The sequence below is a fragment of the Epinephelus fuscoguttatus genome, linkage group LG4 (assembly GCF_011397635.1).
Source record: "Epinephelus fuscoguttatus linkage group LG4, E.fuscoguttatus.final_Chr_v1".
Lineage (NCBI taxonomy): Eukaryota > Metazoa > Chordata > Actinopteri > Perciformes > Serranidae > Epinephelus > Epinephelus fuscoguttatus.
This window is the reverse complement of record NC_064755.1, coordinates 28,864,729-28,882,364: the sequence shown is the minus strand read 5'-3', so window position 1 is coordinate 28,882,364 and position 17,636 is coordinate 28,864,729. Positions and strand designations below refer to the sequence as shown.

Genomic DNA, 17,636 nt, shown 5'->3' with positions numbered 1-17,636 from the left:
ATGTCGGCTGCACATCGAAGATGCAAATCTACAATTCCACTGCACCCAAAGGTGCTCTATTGGATTGAGATCTGGTGACTGTGGAGGCCACTGGAGTACAGTGAAGTCATTGTCATGTTCAAGAAACCAGTTTGAGATGATCTGAACTTTGTGACATGGTGCGTTATCCTGCTGGAAGTAGCCATCAGAAGATGGGTACACTGTGGTCATAAAGGGATGGACACAGTCAGCAACAATACTCAGGTAGGCTGTGGTGTTTAAACCATGCTCAGTTGGTACTAAGGGGCCCAAAGTGTGCCAAGAAAATATCCCCCACACCATTACACCACCACCACCAGCTTGAACTGTTGATACAAGGCAGGATGGATCCATGCTTTCATGTTGTTCACACCAAATTCTGACCCTACCATCTGAATGTTGCAGCAGAAATCCAGACTCATCAGACCAGACAACGTTTTTCCAATCTTCTATTGTCCAGTTTTGGTGAGCCTGTGTGAATTGTAGCCTCAGTTTCCTGTTGTTAGCTGACAGGAGTGGCACCTGGTGTGGTCTTCTGCTGCTGTAGCCCATCTGCTTCAAGGTTCAACACGTTCAGAGACGGTCTTCTGCAGACCTTGGCTGTAACCAGTGGTTATTTGAGTTACTGTTGCCTTTCTATCTTCTTGAACCCTCTGGCCATTCTCCTCTGACCTCTGGCATCAACAAGGCATTTTCACCCAGAGAACTGCTGCTTGCTGGATACTCAGACCAGCCCGTCTGGCACCAACAACCATGCCACATTTAAAGTCACTTTAATCACCTACCTTCCCCATTCTGATGCTTGGCTTGAACTTCAGCAGGTCGTCTTGACCATGTCTACATGCCTCAGTACTCTGAGTTACTGCCACATGTTTGGCTGATTAGTTATTTGTACCTAATAAAGTGGCCGGTGAGTGTATAAAATGTCTTACATTTTAAACTGGAGCCAAAACAGTGTGTTGAGTTTAAAATGTAGTTCAGTGTGTGTGTGTGTGTGTGTGTGTCACAACTGATTGGTTAATATGTTGAGCACTTTCCAGCCCTTATTCTAATGTCTGTGCTCCTCCTCTGTCCTGGGGGCCATTTATGCTCCGACCCTCTTTTTCCCTCAGCAGATCTCAACATTGAGTCCTTCACACTGGTGTCTGCAGCTGTCCACTGATAAACATGATTATCTGGATCCTGCTTGCAGCTGCACTTCTTGTCGCCCTTTTCCTTCGCTATCCTTACTTTATCCAGGATGTCCAATTCGTGCGGGATCGGTTTAAAGCAAGGGAGCTTGTCTTAAAGTACAAGCAGACCAACTACTCCATCCTGGACCGTTTTTCTGAGGTGGTGAAAGCGCAGCCACACAAACCCTTCGTGCTTTACAAAGACGAGACGTACAGCTTCCAGGACGCGGATGAGCTGAGCAACAAAGCCGCACGAGTTTTCCTGCAGATCGGACTCAAAGAAGGAGACAAGGTCGCGTTGTTTCTCAGAAATGAGCCCATGTTCCTGTGGATGTGGCTGGGCTTGGTGAAGATCGGATGTTCCGGTGCTTTTCTCAACTACAACATCAGATCCAAGTCCCTGTTGCACTGCTTCAGCTGCGTCGGAGCCAAGACTCTGGTTGCAGCTGGAGGTAAGAAGAAGTACACACATCGTGCACTGAGCAGTAACTGTGCAGAAACTTAGTTACAAGCAGTGTTAGGTTACTTTTGCAGTATAATAGGTCACAGATCACTAGTTACCATCTTAATAAGTAATGCAACTTTTTGAATTATTTCATTAAAGCAATGCACATAATTACATATGATTATTCTCTTTTAAATAAATGTTTTAAACTGGGCAATTAAACTGAAAAATGTCCTGCAACAGGCCAAAAGAAGGCACACACCTTTGTAATCACTCACATTTTGATTAGTACCTAATTTAATCACATCCAGCTATCAGTACCAGGTATCAGTACCATTCATTTTGTCATTATCAGTAACTGCTTATCCTGGTGCAGGGTCATGAGGGGCTGCAGCCTATCCCAGCTGACACTGGGCGAGAGGCAAAGTGTGTTATTATAGCAAAGATCCAATAATATGTGATACATGTAAAACTAATCTCATAGAGTAGGAGAGAATTCAGTATTTGCCTCTAAAATGAAGTGAAGTATAAAGAAAATTGCTCTAGTAAAATCCAAATACCTTAAAATGGTACAAAAAAGTAGAAAACATTATGTCTTATGAGTTATCTTCCACCCATGGGTGCCTCTCAGTACATGAAGGAACTTTTTAGTTTGCTTTCTTCCAGGAGCACAGGGCTGCATTTATGTCATGCAACCTGAATGTAACTTAAGCTCCACATGCAGTTTACTGTAGGTTTATATCCTCAGATTAAGCTCTGATGCATTTAGCATTTATAATCTTCAGCAGGGGTGTAACTGAAAACACTGCAAGAAACAGTGCATGAAAATGTTGATTGCATGAAGTCAGTGTAATAGCTTTTGTAAAGGCTGTGGGGCTGGTTATGTGCTTTCCACTGAAGAGGTAGTCATTCATATGGAGGCTAACAAAGCAACATCTGTGCTCAGAAAACAGGAGAAACTTGGGTGAAAGGGAAGTGTCTTATCAGGTTTAGCTACTTCATATTTCTCCCTTACATGTCAGTCAAATATTGCACTTTTTATTGCATTACATTTCTTGAGAGCTTAAGTTGATTGTTATATAACAGCAGGAGTGTCAAAGCTGAAATTTAATAGTGGGCAATGAGCTTAAAGCAAACACCTATTGTGTTGTATTGTTAAGATGCAATATGTCAGTGGGATCCCATTTCCCTTCACTGAAATTCCTTTTGTCTGTGTGCCAATGTCTCTGCTGCTCTATTTTTTTTTTCTCAGCTCACTTGCGCCAAACTGACTCTTTGTGCCAAGTGTCACTCTGTCTGCTGCGCTCAGGTTATAAAAATAATTGATAATAAGTAGGGAACCACATATTTATATTATTATTATGTTTTTTAAAAAATGCTAGAAACATCTGGTAGACCGAATCACATCTTATGATGGGCCATCTCTGGCCTGCAGTTTTACAAAACATATTATCATTTTATGAAATAAAACACAGCGTTAAATCTTACGCCAGTGATTCCCAATCTTTTTGGCTTATCACCCTTTACAAAAATGGCAGTGCCTAGTTGTCACCACTGATTGTTGCCCAAACAGATGAGAGTATTCAATATTCCACAACACATGCAAAGATAAAATAAGAAAAGTCCCCAAAAATGAATACTTTTTTCCTTATCCTTGTTTCATATGGCTAGAGAAAAACTGTCTGATGATATATGGTATAAAGCAAACTTACTGTCTCATGAAGAAGAGTTACAATATTGAGCCTTATGTGAAGTATAATTTAAACAAAAGACAGTTATGCTCAGGAGCATCACCATTAGCCTTAGAGCTGTAGAGACCAGTAGGTTTAATGATACTCAGAGGAGGACAGACATTGTTTGATGTCGAACATTGGTGAAATTATTTTACTGTCCTTCATATGATGATATCAGGGACTTTTAGGAGTAATTGTAGATCTTCAATTAAAATTTAATAAACATATGAGGAAGATTTCAAAAACAATAAAGATGAACCTTAATTGTTTTAAATTGATAAGGCACCACATACCCACACAGGCAGCCCAGTTATATCATAAATCTAAATTTGGACAATCAGCGTTTTCCATAAAGGGCTGTCAGCTCTGGAACACATTACCAAGTGAAATCAAACTGATTACAGATATAAAATCCGTCACAACAAAGGTCAAATGCAGGTTAAACGCAAACCAGAGCTGTAGCCACTCTTAGCTGAATGCACTTAAACTTTTAGGGCTATTAGTGTAAGTGTTTTGGTGTATTGTGGTATGTGTACTTTTCTTCTGACTTGTGGTTTTATCCCCAGAGTTACAGGATGCTGTGGAGGAGGTCCTGCCCACTCTGCTGGAGCAGGGGATCACTGTTCTCACCCTGGCTGACCGAACCGAAAACGCACACATGCAGAGCTTCAAAGAAAAAATGAACCAGGCCCTCTCGGGGCCTTTACCCGAGGGTTTAAGGTCACGTGTGAACGTGATGAGTCCTGTAGCCTACATATACACATCAGGGACAACAGGTAAGCTCCCTCAGGTGTGACATGTTCGGGATTTATCAGTAAAAGAACCCGGACCTACATCACATGTGCCTCTGGCTTGTCTTTCAACAGGTTTACCTAAAGCAGCAGAGATCTCTCACGCCAGACTGTGGTTCGTAGTTTGCTTCATGTCTAAAATGGGAATGACCACCAAAGATGTGATCTACATCAGCCTCCCACTCTATCACACTGCCGGCTTCATTGGATTCGTTTCAGCCATTGACATAGGTACATACCAGGGCTGTTAACACTGGGTCATGTTCTGCGTGACCCAGTTTTTTACAAAATTTTTCTACAAAAATCTTAGATCAGGAGTTTCCAAAGTTTTGATGACTGAGTGCTATTTTAAGGGGCCTGCATATAACCTCCAACCTCCTTTTAATATTCGTCATCTTGTTCCTGTGTGCAGGTATCACCGTGGCTCTGAGGGATAAATTCTCTGCATCTAACTTCTGGGACGACTGCAGAAAATATAACGTCACTGTCTTTCAGTACATAGGTGAAATCATGCGCTACCTCTGCAACACACCAAAGGTATGAACTATATGTCACAACATTAACGGTACTCTCACATTAAAGGTCACAAGAAATAAAAAACAACTGTTGTTTCCTCCCTGACAGCAACTCAATGATCGAAGCCACAAAGTGAGACTTGCGATAGGCAACGGGATCAGAGCTGATGTTTGGAGGGACTTCATCGACAGGTTTGGAAACGTCGAAATCAAAGAGTTTTATGGAGCAACTGAGGGGAATTTCGGTTTGGTGAATTACGTCGGCAAGATCGGAGCTGTTGGCAGACACTTCTACTACTTAAAGGTAAAAGTTCATATTTCATTTCACATTGTGAAATAAAAACCTGTGAATCAGTCAGCAATGTTTGATGGCTTTTTTCTTATCTTGCAGAAGCATTTTCCTTACGCTGTGATCAAATTCGACATAGAAACAGCAACACCTCTGAGGGATTCTTCTGGTTTCTGCATAGAGGCTGACAAAGGTGCGTTAGACCCAGGGCTGTACGTAGGTACCACTCAGGACACAGAGGTCAGGTCCTCAGTTTTTTTCTTCTTCAGGGCTTATAGATAGTTAATAATTGACTTTACACATAGTGTTTTTTAACAGATTCAATGTCCTTAAATTTGATCATTTTATACCAACAAATTTAAGTAATGCAGGGATAGAATAAAATAAACTGACAGAGTTTATCCCAGGTGGACTAAAGAATAAGCTTACAAAACAATCTCTAGATTATCAACTGTAAACAGCTGTTTTTAAATGAATGAGGGATTTAATAATATTAACAGAGCGACTCACAGTGTGCCGCAATTGTCATTGCTAGTTTCAGGCCGACACAGTTGTCATTGTACCGGTTAGCGCCAGCGTTGTGTAAGCAGGAAATGCACTTGCCCCCATGGCTTTGTAGGTCATAAAATGAGGTGTTGTCAGGAGCATTGTTGATGTATTGCTATTTTTAGGCAGTGAAAGTGATTGCACCTTTGACCTGCAAAAACCTGGTCTTAAGTCAGTGATGCAGTATTTTCCTGCTTTTTAAAAGGCGTGTTATTCAAACAGTAAGATGTGCCTACATTGGCGGATTCACAACCAGTGCACACTCTGCTTGTTACACACACACAGGGACGAGCAGATGGGTTGAGGGTGGCTGAAATATGACCTCATTAATGAGGAAAATAATAATTACATTCTCTTTACATGTGAACATAGAACTGTGCAGAGAGAGACTCTTTTTTTTTTTTTTTACATTTACACACGAGGAGCAGCGTAACGTAATTGATTTTTTTCAGAAGCTAAAAGTTCAGTTTTGTTTCACCTGTCAAGTTTATAACTATATAAGTGCTCAGGCATGTCATTGCACATCAAATAAGTTATTACACTAAAGAAAAAGAACTGTAATGTGTTTTAGTGGGTTCGCTTCAGCTCAAAGTTCAGTATGGTGATGGCTTTGGGGTACAGACTGTGTATGAATCTTGTGGTGCGTGTCTTGATGGACCGGTAGCGTCTTTTGGAGGGCAACAGTTCAAACAGGTGATGAGCAGGATGGAATGAGACACGCATATCATTAGTTAAGGGTCTAAATAAAACCCCTTTGCCCCTTGCGCTGTACTTTGTGTCCAGATAATGTGTCGTTTAACTAGCAAGTGGAGTTGGACATGCCCTAAATGCACTTGCAGTTCACTTTATACCAGCACTTAGATGGTTTAAATAGTGCCCAGAGAGTCTACAGCCATGTGAGCAGCTCTGTGAGGCTCTGCTTGAGAAAAATACTCATATAATCAACTCTCCTGTTATCGTCCCGTTTACTACACACTGTCTCCTCTCGAAGATAACAGGAGGGTTATTCAGTTCTGTTGTGATTTTTCAGTGGTGGTCCAACTGACACATTAGTATTTCAAATGCCTGTTTGTACTTTTAGCCAAGTGTTGGATGATTCAGTGCATCAATAAAAATACCGAAATCCATTTTAATATCCTTCTAAATCTGTAAATCCATCACTGTGCTTTACAATTACTAAACACAGTGAATGTTTTTAATACGCTGTAAAATGCCAGGGCATTCTATCTACTGTTTATCACACCTCAACACAACTGGTTTTATTTGTGCTTCAACACACTGGTGCCAAAGCAAGTTACAGGATCACCCTGTGGTTAACCCTCTGCAGGTGAGCCTGGACTTCTGGTCACTGAGATATCACCATGCGCTCCGTTTGGCGGTTATGTTGGAGACCTTCAGCAAACTGAGAAGAAGAAGCTGCGGGACGTCTTCAAGAAAGGAGACTTGTACTTCAACACTGGTGACCTGCTGCGCATTGATGAAGAAAATTTTTTCTACTTCCACGATCGAGTCGGAGACACTTTCAGGTGAGCTCATCCTTTGGTTTCAGCCACCTACTTTAAAGTGAAGCTTAAAAACCTGAGTGCAACGAGTGATTTATTTTAATACATAGATGGAAAGGAGAGAACGTGGCTACAACTGAGGTGGCTGACATCCTCACAATGGTCGACTGCATTAAAGAAGCCAACGTGTATGGAGTCACAGTGCCAGGTAATTATCGCTCTACATCTTCTCTTTTTTGTCAGCAGCAAAGTGTGAGAGCAGAAATAGTCTTCATTCATTCATCTTCCATAACCGCATGTCCAGTTGGGGATCACAGGGTGGCTATCCCAGCTGACACTGGGCGAGAAGCAGGGTACACCCTGGACAGGCTGCCAGACTATCACAGGGCTGACACATAGAGACAGACAACCATTCACACTCACATTCACACCTACGGACAATTTAGAGTCACCAATTAACCTGCATGTCTTTGGACTGTGGGAGGAAGCCGGAGTACCCAGAGAAAACGCCTGTCACAATGTCCCACAGCCTAGTCTTCAAATTTCTGTTTTGTCTAAGCATTTTATAGACAGTCCAACACCCAGAGATATTCACTTTACAATAACATGAACAAAGAAAAATTGGCACATTGTTTCAGCTCTGAGGTAAACTTTATTTCAGGAACATGAAAAACCCGAGCCAGCTTTCAGTATTTCATTAAAGGTCGTCTTTGTTTGAAATAATTCAGATGTTGACTCTATTTAATTCCTCTCACATTTACATTCGTCTGATTGCCTCAAATAGATTTTCAGCAGAAACTTGATTTGAAATTATTTTCACTCCAGAGTTGATTAGCTTTGAGAAACTTCTGAAAAACACCTCCCATTTATGTTTTTCAAGGGTGTTTTTCTTGACTGAGCCTGTTGTTACAGACTGACAAGACCTGCCCAGTTTCTTAGAGAAAGGAAATGCAGCCTTTTGAAGCCTCAGTTACACTTTCCACACGCTAGATCTCACGGACATATGCTGACGCAGAATCCTGGCAAGGAAACGTCAAGGCCAAACGGTGGAATTACAGTCTCCAAGTCCGTCACGTTATCCCATGGAGCCCTAAAAGGAATTTTCCCATAGACTTGCATGTGAAAAAGAAATCTGTAAATCCGCAAATTATCCTTTTTTGAGCATCAAGAATTTTATCCATTCGGTCCAATAACATTTAGACAGTGGAGAAGAGCAAGAGCTCACATTAGGGGAGTGCTAAACCAAGAGTGGCTCATGCCATTATCGATTCTGCTTATCGGTCTGATTCTTTATCAGTTCCCTCATTGATTTCTGATCACTTATCTGTATGGAAGAAAAAGTAGGTCTGTGACAACTGTGATATAATCTCTAAGTCTGAACAAAGTGTACAAACAGATTAGAAATAAGGCGTGCATGTGACTCAGGGGTCCTCTGTGCCACTGTGTAACAGTTTTCTTAGTCAAAGACAAAAAACCTGCTCAGCCTGTGTAGAGGAAAATGTTTTACCTCAGAGTTTTAGTGTGATATTAATGTGTTATTTTCCTTCTTGTTCACCTGATTCAGTGACAAACTGTTTCACACTGATTAATACCCCTGTGTGTAAATGTCACAGCTACTCATCCAGGAAGACATTCTTTGAGGTGCTGAGGGGATCAGGGCAGATTGAGAGCTTTGTTGCCACTCAGACATATTGATTAGCCCGACTCACAACCCACTGTTAGCTTTTGATGTAATAATAATAAGGATTAGTCCATACCCATTGAGTGCACAGTTGCCCACATACAGTTTCACATGGTGTGTGTTTGGGATACAGGTCATAGGAAATTGCAGATTAAATAGTCAACTGAACCCATTAAGAAGAGCAATGTATTCAGACAGAGTTTTTGTGAATTTGATAGTACGATTGCTTTATTGAAAGTACAGTAGCACCATTGCCAATAGTGGGATAGTTAGTGGGCTAAAACTGTACATTAGTAGTTGAGGTAGCACGTTGAAAGGCAGATAGTTAAAGTCATTGCCTTAGAGAAGCTCAGTTTTACTAAGTTTTCCAACTTTTGCCAAGAGGGAACTTTAGATATTGGTCCCTAGATTATGTTCACCAAGTTTCATGCAGATCGGTCAAACTTCCTAGGAAGAGATCGATTTGAAGTGTTTTTCAAAAAATACAAAATGGCAGAAAATCTATGTAACCGTAAGTTATGGTTTCTTGAGGCAAATGTGCTCCTCATGAGGAGAGGCATCTCTGTGCACAGTTTCATGTCTCTACGACATACAGGGCATGAGAAATGCCCATTCAAAGTTTGCAATTACAATCGGTTGCTATAGCGCCCCCTTTGGCCAATTGATGTAATATTGCTTCATTTGCATCCTCCCACGACCCTCTACCACTGGAACAGACACACACACACAGACGGACAGAGTTCACCTCATTATATAGTAAGATAAGAATAATGATAATAAACTTTATTAATAAAAACAACATTACAAATTGCTTTACATGGTTGATCCTGGATTTAAAACAATGCGGGATTTAAGCAAATAAAATGAGGCAATTTTAAGAAATACAAAGAACGGTGACAATTGAATAAAGATAAAATACCATCACTGAGGCTGAGGCAAAGTTGGCAACTAACTTGTAGATTGCACTGAGGTGTGGGAAATCGAACAACTAGAGTAATACAAAATAAAAGAATACAATAACCGGTGGCAACACAAGATTAAAAACAATAAAAATAATCAAATGAGACATGTATAAAATAAACAGTGTGCTGAATTTAATAAAAGGCTTTTTTGAACCAATAAGATGTCACTGATTCAGCAAGCCTCAGATCAGATCTAACACTATAAAAACCTTGTTCTGAATGTTCATCTTTAGATAAAATTCAACATCCTCACTGCGAACTTCTGTCTCCACTGCGCAGTGAATACAACTCATCTGAACAAGCTACAGAATTGGACCTGAAAAACACCTGCCTGTGCATCACCATGTTATTAAAACACAGGATATTTAACCTTGGTAACAGACGTGCAGCTCAGTTGGAAAGCAGTGGCGCTTGTGTGTAGAGTGTCAGATACATGGCATACCAGGGGCCGTATTCACAAAGCCTCCCTATACAAACAGTTGCTCCTTGTGACTAAATTCTAAGAACATTCTTAAAATTGTGACGCTTTCTTAGTATTGCCCCTTAAAGTTCAGACTAAAGATAAAAGTTATTCACAAAGCATCTTAGCCCTTAAAACAGCTCCGAAGGTGAAAACTGTTAGGAGCAGAGAGGAGGACTTTTAAGAGGCTTAAGAGTTTCTTAATCAGAGGAGAAAATAGTGAAAGACAAAGAGGTGGGAGAAATATTCTCCACTGGATGACAGTGAGTAAATGAAATGCTACAGATCAGATGCTGCAGGGATAATATGTGTGTGTCATTTCCCACCTAATGCTATAATGCCAGTAATAAAATGATCACAACACCAAGATATTTGGAAAACTGGAAAATGCAACAGCGCAGCAGTGATGACTTGAGTCTGTCTCAACCTTTCATCAGCAGAGTGATCACACCAACAATGAGAACACTTTCACAGTCAGCAGTTCATTTAATTTCCACTGGGTGTCCTCACCTTGCAGGCTCACAAAAGGGTGTGTCTCTGACAACCAATCAAATCTGTTAAAAGAATGCACCACACCCAGCAACAGGGTCAACTACACCTCTTCACTAAGGTAAAAATTTGTGTCCCTTCCTTGCTCAGAGTTGCTCTGAGAGCTTTCCTAAATCACTCCTAAGCTGGGACTGTAAAAGGGATTGATAAGCTTGGACACATGTTATTGTGCTGTATGGACAATTTGGAACCGGTTCTAGATTCCCATCCCTACTCTTTATACATCCATTACACAGACAGGTGAAAGTATGCCGCATGAGACCCTTGCAAATGCGACAAGCACAAATCAAGCATTATGGCAACAGCTGAAAAACACCTGGCGTCCCAGGTGCTTCCCCCTCTGCTTTTACTTCCTTGAACCTTGCTGTTGTTAGTGGTATTTTGGGGCCAGAGTGGTGTCTTTCCTCTTGATCCATAGCTACCGGCTGGCCTGTTCAGCTGCGCCAGAGAGGGCTTTGATGGCCTGACGCTGGGCTTGGCCTAGTTGATATGCCCACGAAGCCCCTGCAGCCCATTTGAACTGGGCAGCCGCGTTATGATGTCATCATATTTAGCAGGTTTTTGTCCTCAGATGGATTTTATGTTTAGCTAGTCCAAGAAAACACAAACCAGACATTAACTGTTTGCCCATGTTTGCAGCCTGAGTATGTTGCAAATCTAAGGGCATTATAGGGGGAAAAAAGTTTGTACACATTTACTACACTTGTTTATCCCTATCTCAGTTAAGCTCATTAATGAGAGGAGGTGATTGTATTGTGTGTGTGTGTGTGTGTGTGTGTGTGTGTGTGTGTGGGTAGCATGTATCCGAGCGTGTATGTGGGTTTACTGTGTACTGGGTGTGCATGTGTCTATGTATCTTTTTTTTTTTTTGGTTTCCCTTTATTTATTGTGTTGTTTTTCTATTTGTAACCCTTATGCAGCAATTTTTCCCTTCATCCAAACCAAATTTCTCCCAAGGGAGACCAATAAAGTAACCTTGACCTCAACCACGCGCTGTTTGCCAGGAGTCCATCATGTATTGAGGCCAATGGGTACCTTTAAACTCTTGCCACAGTTTCTCTGTGTTGTTTACACTTTATTGGGAGAGTTCGGGTCAGTGTACTGGTCATAAACTTTGGCCGAAATATTCCAGTAGGCTGGGACCCTCTTCTTGTTGGTTGTATCTTTCAGACAGTCGGACCGGTGAAGTGGGACAAAGGTTAGGTAAGCCGCAGTCAGTGGTAATAGAGGACAAGCTGGCTGCACAGAGAGCATAGTTCAAATAAGTAAACTATTCTGAAAACAGCAGAAAGTCAATGATTGCATGTTGTCCTGATGTTTTGACCCGCTCGCCGACATGGTCAATGGTCACAGCAGTGGCTGTGTGACACAGCTAATGAAGGCAGTTAAGGTACCTGAGACTGAAAGCCAAAACATGTCAAGAAGTGCAATGTTAAATAAACACAAGAACATCCTTGCTTTCTCAAACTTTTTGGCACGTAGGAGAATCCTAATGGACTGAAACTCACATCATCCCCCAAATTCCTCTACAAGGTTTAGAGTTCTAGTGTTTTTTCTTAAATTTGAGAAAATTAAATTTTCATTGCAGGGACATCCTGAGAAATTTAAATCCACTCAGGGTCAGATCATACAATACTTTGGTAAATTAAAGACTGTATAGATTCATAACTCTTTTCTGCTATATTGAGGCTCCTTTTTAGCTCACAATTTTTTATCCATTTCTTTTCCTGCATTTTATTTATTTATATTGTGTATATGTCTTGAGTTATTATTATTATTATTATTATTATTATTATTATTAGTAGTAGTAGTAGTAGTAGTGGTAATAGTTTTTTAATATTGGAGGCTGTGTGATTTGTTCTGTGTTTGAGGAAATTACTATTAATAATATAAATTAATAATATAAATGATCCTACTGTTCACTTGATTTATTACCACAGTAAACATTTTCCTGATAAGTTTATTGCAGGGAAACTCAATTTGCTTTGCGGGCCACTTTTGCAAAGTGACAGGAGGCCAGGGGCCATTTAATAAACAAACATTAATGATATTTATCAGTACATATAATAAATGAATTGCGTGTTTGCAACCTTTGATGTTTGCTGTCCTCACTCAACTTAGTGATGAGTCACAGCAGTGCTGCACAGGTCAGGTGTACACAGTGGGGTTTGTAGGCATAGGTGTAGATTTTGGGGGGGATGCAGGGGACACATCACTCTCAATATTTAGAATATGCATTTTTACCTTCTAATAAAGACATTAAAGTAGAAAAGGACTTTTATTTTGATGAAATTATAGACATTTATACCATAAATTGATGCATAAAATTCACCAGAATGCAGAACATTAAATGTTTGCTGCCCAAAATTTCCTGAGGGAGGACCCCAAAGCCCTTGTTTTCTATGTGTCCCCCCCAGTGTTGAATCAAAACCTTGCTCTTGTTTGTAGGATTTGAGGACATTAGAGGGGTTAACCCTGACCTCTGTCTGTACTTTTTATGCATTCTGGCCCCGTATTGTACAATAAAGTACAAAAAATAATCCTAGTGTGAATCAGCCGATATCAAGTGTGACCTGGAAAATGGTCGTCTAGCTGCCTGGCAGCATGTCATGTGCCAGGATTGGCCCACAGGTCATAAGTTTAGTATCCCTGGTTTATGGCCTCAGTCTCTAGTTTCAAGGCTTCTCCGATACAGCAAGATGTTCAATTTGTAAAGTAAGGTCCCATTTCGAGTAAAAAAAAGTCAATAACACAGCTTTAGGGCAGTGGTTCACAACTGGTGGGTCGAGGTCCAAAAGGGTCTATTCTGAATGGGACCACAAGTGACTGTAAAAACCACACTTTATTTTTGAGTACAGTGAATTTTTCGCACAGAGCTTTTATTTTGAAGCGATTTTCCTGCTGTGGAGTGAGTGACAAACAGACAGCTTCTTAACAGAGACAGTAAACTGGCCAGACGACATAGTCAAACACAAGTATGATGGTGTTTGTATTAAACTGTGTGGACCTTGAACTAATGACTAAGGAGAAATCTGGACCTTGTGGCTGAACCAGTTGGGAGCCACTGATCTAGGGCATGGCTGCTTTGTGATTGACAAAGGGGGGCATGCATAGTGTTCTTTGGTTTTCAGTCAGATCCACCCCTCACCCCTCCACATCTCTGCCCTCTCGTAACGTCACAGTGGCTACCTCCACATCTTTTTCATGCCCACAGTTTGCTAACACAGGCTTTCTCCTCTAAATGTTTATTTTGGAGAAATACTTCACTTGCAAAATTACTGTTTGTTCATCAATTACTCAAAAACTTCTTTTTTTCCCAGGAATTGAAGGTAACACGCGGTGAGTAACTGATAAACAAATGGTCATTTTGCAGGTGAAGATTTCCCTCAAGCCTAAGTGTATTTAATGTTTTACATCAGTAAAGTTTCCTCTGATTTAACTATTCTTTAACTTCCAGGTCAGGAGGGGCGATGTGGGATGGCTGCTGTCACGTTAAGAGATGGACAGAGATTTGACTCCACTGCTGTTTGTAAGCAAGTCGAAAACTTCCTGCCCGGCTATGCGAGGCCACGTTTTCTCAGGCTTCAGGTACTTTAAGTCATTTTATATTTTTACAAAAATTTCTAACATTCAGCCTTACTTGAGTTCCCTCTCCTTAGAAGCTATTTCACTGTGGTTACAGAACTCCATGGACATTACAGGCACCTTCAAGCATTTGAAGGCGAAACTGGTGGAGGAAGGTTTCAACCCAAATAAGATAACCGAGCCACTCTTCTATCTGGATGAAAAAGTCATGGATTACGTCCCACTTACGCTGGATATATTCAACGGTGTTACATCAGGGAAGATTAAATTTTAATTCTTCTTCTCCTGCTGGCACTGTGACACATCAAGCCACTGCGATGCTGAGCTCATTTGAGAGGCTGCTTTCTGATGAACTCTTGTGATTTTATTTTTATGTGTTTACATATGTTCTTCTACTTCATCAGAAATTCCACACATATCCATAAATGACTTAAATTCTCCAGAGAGCATGTTATAGCCTGTTGCACTGAGAGGGCATTGATTTACTTGAAGCAAGAGAGCAAGTTTTTCCAGTTGAGGAAATGGCTCCTCACTCAAACTGTGACTTCTTGCTGCGTACCATTCTGTTCTATTGAGGCTATTGTCAGTGCAGGAGCTGGAATCTGTGCCTTGTAAACAAAAGATGTCTTCTTGTATGACTGTTGATCATTAGGCATTACGTCCCTCCCTCTCTACAGAGCTGAATGATTGGAGGAAAATAATTGATACAGATTTTTTTCTGATGAGTACTGTGAATTGTAACTATTTTCTTAAAATTAAATGCTGGACTTTTTAGTAATCTATATACTTTTTACACAAACTTTTATTGTAGCAATCAGAAATATAAATTCCTTGTGTTTCTTCTTAAATAGAAAAATGAACTTGTTACTTAGATCCCTAAATGTTACTTGTCATTATAGCTAGTTATATCAACAATGGCTGTCTAAACCTACAGCATATTAAAGGAGTACTTCACCCATAAAATCATCATGTGCATATCAATTACTCGCCGTGTTACCTTGATTAGTGAAGAAAACTTTGTTGATGAATTGTAGTAATAAGGGGTTTGCATTTACAACAGCAAAACTATTTCTGCAGTATAGTCCAAGTCTCATTTATCCAGCTGTATGCTCAGTACTTCCCAAACACATGCATTTTGGCTAAAACCGTACAATTTAAAACACTTCAGCATACGAGTCGGGCTCCTGCAAGTGCATGTGTTGCTGCTGAATTGCATGGACGAGCGGATTTCAAAGTATGCCTTTAAGACGCTGTAACAAAGCTTTTTCATTGCATCAAGCTGCAGGAAAACCACAGGTGTAATTTATAACTTAAATAAGACCTGTGCTCCTCTGATTGGCCTTTTCCACTGTCACTTTTGGCAGCACCGTTTCAAGCCATGCCGCAATGATTTGCGTTTCTATTATCAGTGGAGACACACCATGCCACGCCGGGCTGCACCAAAGACGGACCTCCTATCGAGTGTGTCCAAAAGCCGGGCTGCCCACCCTCAAATGAGTAGTGGTGATGTCACACTACAGCTAGTCTGAGTGGGCGGAAGTTCGCTGCATAAATCGACCTCTCATTGGGCGGAACGAGCCACCCGCTGAAGTCCCGCGCTACCACCGCTGGTTGTGTAGCAGTTTTCAACTCATGCTTTACTAACTTTTGCGGTGTTTGATCTTGCGGGGATGTAGCCATTTTTCTGCCATGGTTCGCGTCCTGTAGGCGATATTTTTGTGGGCGTGTTACACCAAAACCTGTTTCCCCCTGGCAATATTTTTGCAAGCGCACCGTTGCTGTGGCACTGCCAAGAACGATTGTGATTGGTTGAAAGAAATAAAAAAAGCCGGGGCATTTTTTTCTCCAATCTTAAAGTGAGAGTCGGCCCAGCCAGACCTTTCTTTTCTATCTGCCGATACCAGAGAGAGGCATTTTTAAAAGTCTCTGTGTGTTCATTTCTCAGTACTTTTGGAGCTTCTAACTGAATCTCTGTGGTTTGGAGTTCAGTTTCTCTCCTGCACCCTGTTTGTACTAAAGATATCTGCTTTATTTTACTGTTTCATGTTTGCTATCAGCCGTGTAAAGTTGTGTAAAGTTGGTGCTTGAGAAATTCCTTATTTTGCTGCTTCAAAATAAAAGCTTTCTGACAACAAAATAACGTGGGACTTTTATTGTGAAGAATCTGTAGGAAATTAAATACGCTTATCACACAATTAGCGGAACTTTGTTAGCAGCTTTTCTTCAATACTCAAGATTAATCATACAGCAGGGAGGAAAATTGATGAAAAGCTGCAGATAACAGACTGACAGGTAAACTTCTTTAACCTGCCTGGGATCAGCCCTCTGTTTTTAAACATCGTCACTCAAAACAAGCCATCATCAGCTAAAGACCCACCTTCATGAAGGAAGCCATGTTGTAATGGAAATGCAAATCCCTGCTTTACAAGTTTCAGGGTAACACCTGTGCTTTTCCCTCTGTGAGAGAAATGTAAAGTGGTTTCACATGACTGGTTTGTCATCACATAATGTTGAACTTTAATGTGTAAAAAATTGTTCCCTTCATGTACCTTAAATAAATCTTCTCTGGGGTGCTGTAAGTGTCTCTGATCACTATGACCCGCCAGCTTCTGAGACAGAAACTCTCCTGTCACCCTCTGGTTGGGTGCAGGGTAACCCGGGCTGTGTTTCCCCTGGAGCCAACCACGGATCAGCAGCATGCAGGACAGCTTGACCGGTAAAGACACACATAGGGAATTAAGTCAGAAAGCTGAGGCAGGAGGGACAAGCTCATTAACCAGAAGGTCAGTGATGTTAAGAAGAGGATCAGACAGACTGAAAATCTCTTGAAAATGTGCAACCTAAAGGTACATAAACCGTCCACCATGATTACGTTTTTGACTTTAACTTCATGGTTCTTTTGAGGCCGTGACTTATTATGTTACAGTGGAAGTGTATTTTGCTTTAATTTATTATAAAGTAAATAATTGCACAATGTAATGTTACAGAATAATGACATTTGCGTTTAGACTGGTTCCCTGTAAGCCCTGTAAGAAAATGAAGGCTTCATTTACAGCACAAATGAAGTGTGTCAATCAAAACAGGAAGAAGATAGTGCTTTTGGTTTCCCTGATCACTATCAGTAGCTTTCCCCAGTTACCAAAGAGTATCAAGTTTTTCGCAGTTACTCTCCCCAGTCCTGTGTGTTCTGTGTTGTCAGTGGTTACTTGATCTTGGATTGGTTGAAATGCTGTCTATTGCTCTATTGATATAACGACAGTCCCACACTTCAGTCGACTTCATCTAGCACCACCAACTGGTTAAAACTTACACCTTGTCACAACATCAACATGTAATTCAGTGGCTCTGAGGACATTAAACCACAGTTACAAACACAGCTGCACAGTGG

General features: G+C 40.9%; 1 protein-coding gene across 1 annotated transcript; it reads left to right on the top strand.

Annotated features, from left to right (window-relative positions):
* The first annotated feature begins 1,117 nt into the window (after positions 1 to 1,117).
* Positions 1,118 to 16,507, top strand: LOC125888111 (very long-chain acyl-CoA synthetase-like). The gene is made up of 10 exons (XM_049575325.1): positions 1,118 to 1,642; positions 3,935 to 4,144; positions 4,235 to 4,390; positions 4,572 to 4,696; positions 4,784 to 4,978; positions 5,066 to 5,156; positions 6,837 to 7,035; positions 7,122 to 7,219; positions 14,121 to 14,251; positions 14,346 to 16,507. The coding sequence occupies exons 1-10, from the start codon at positions 1,186 to 1,188 to the stop codon at positions 14,520 to 14,522; spliced, it is 1,839 nt and encodes a 612-aa protein (XP_049431282.1). The 5' UTR covers positions 1,118 to 1,185; the 3' UTR covers positions 14,523 to 16,507.
* The last annotated feature ends 1,129 nt before the right edge of the window (positions 16,508 to 17,636 follow it).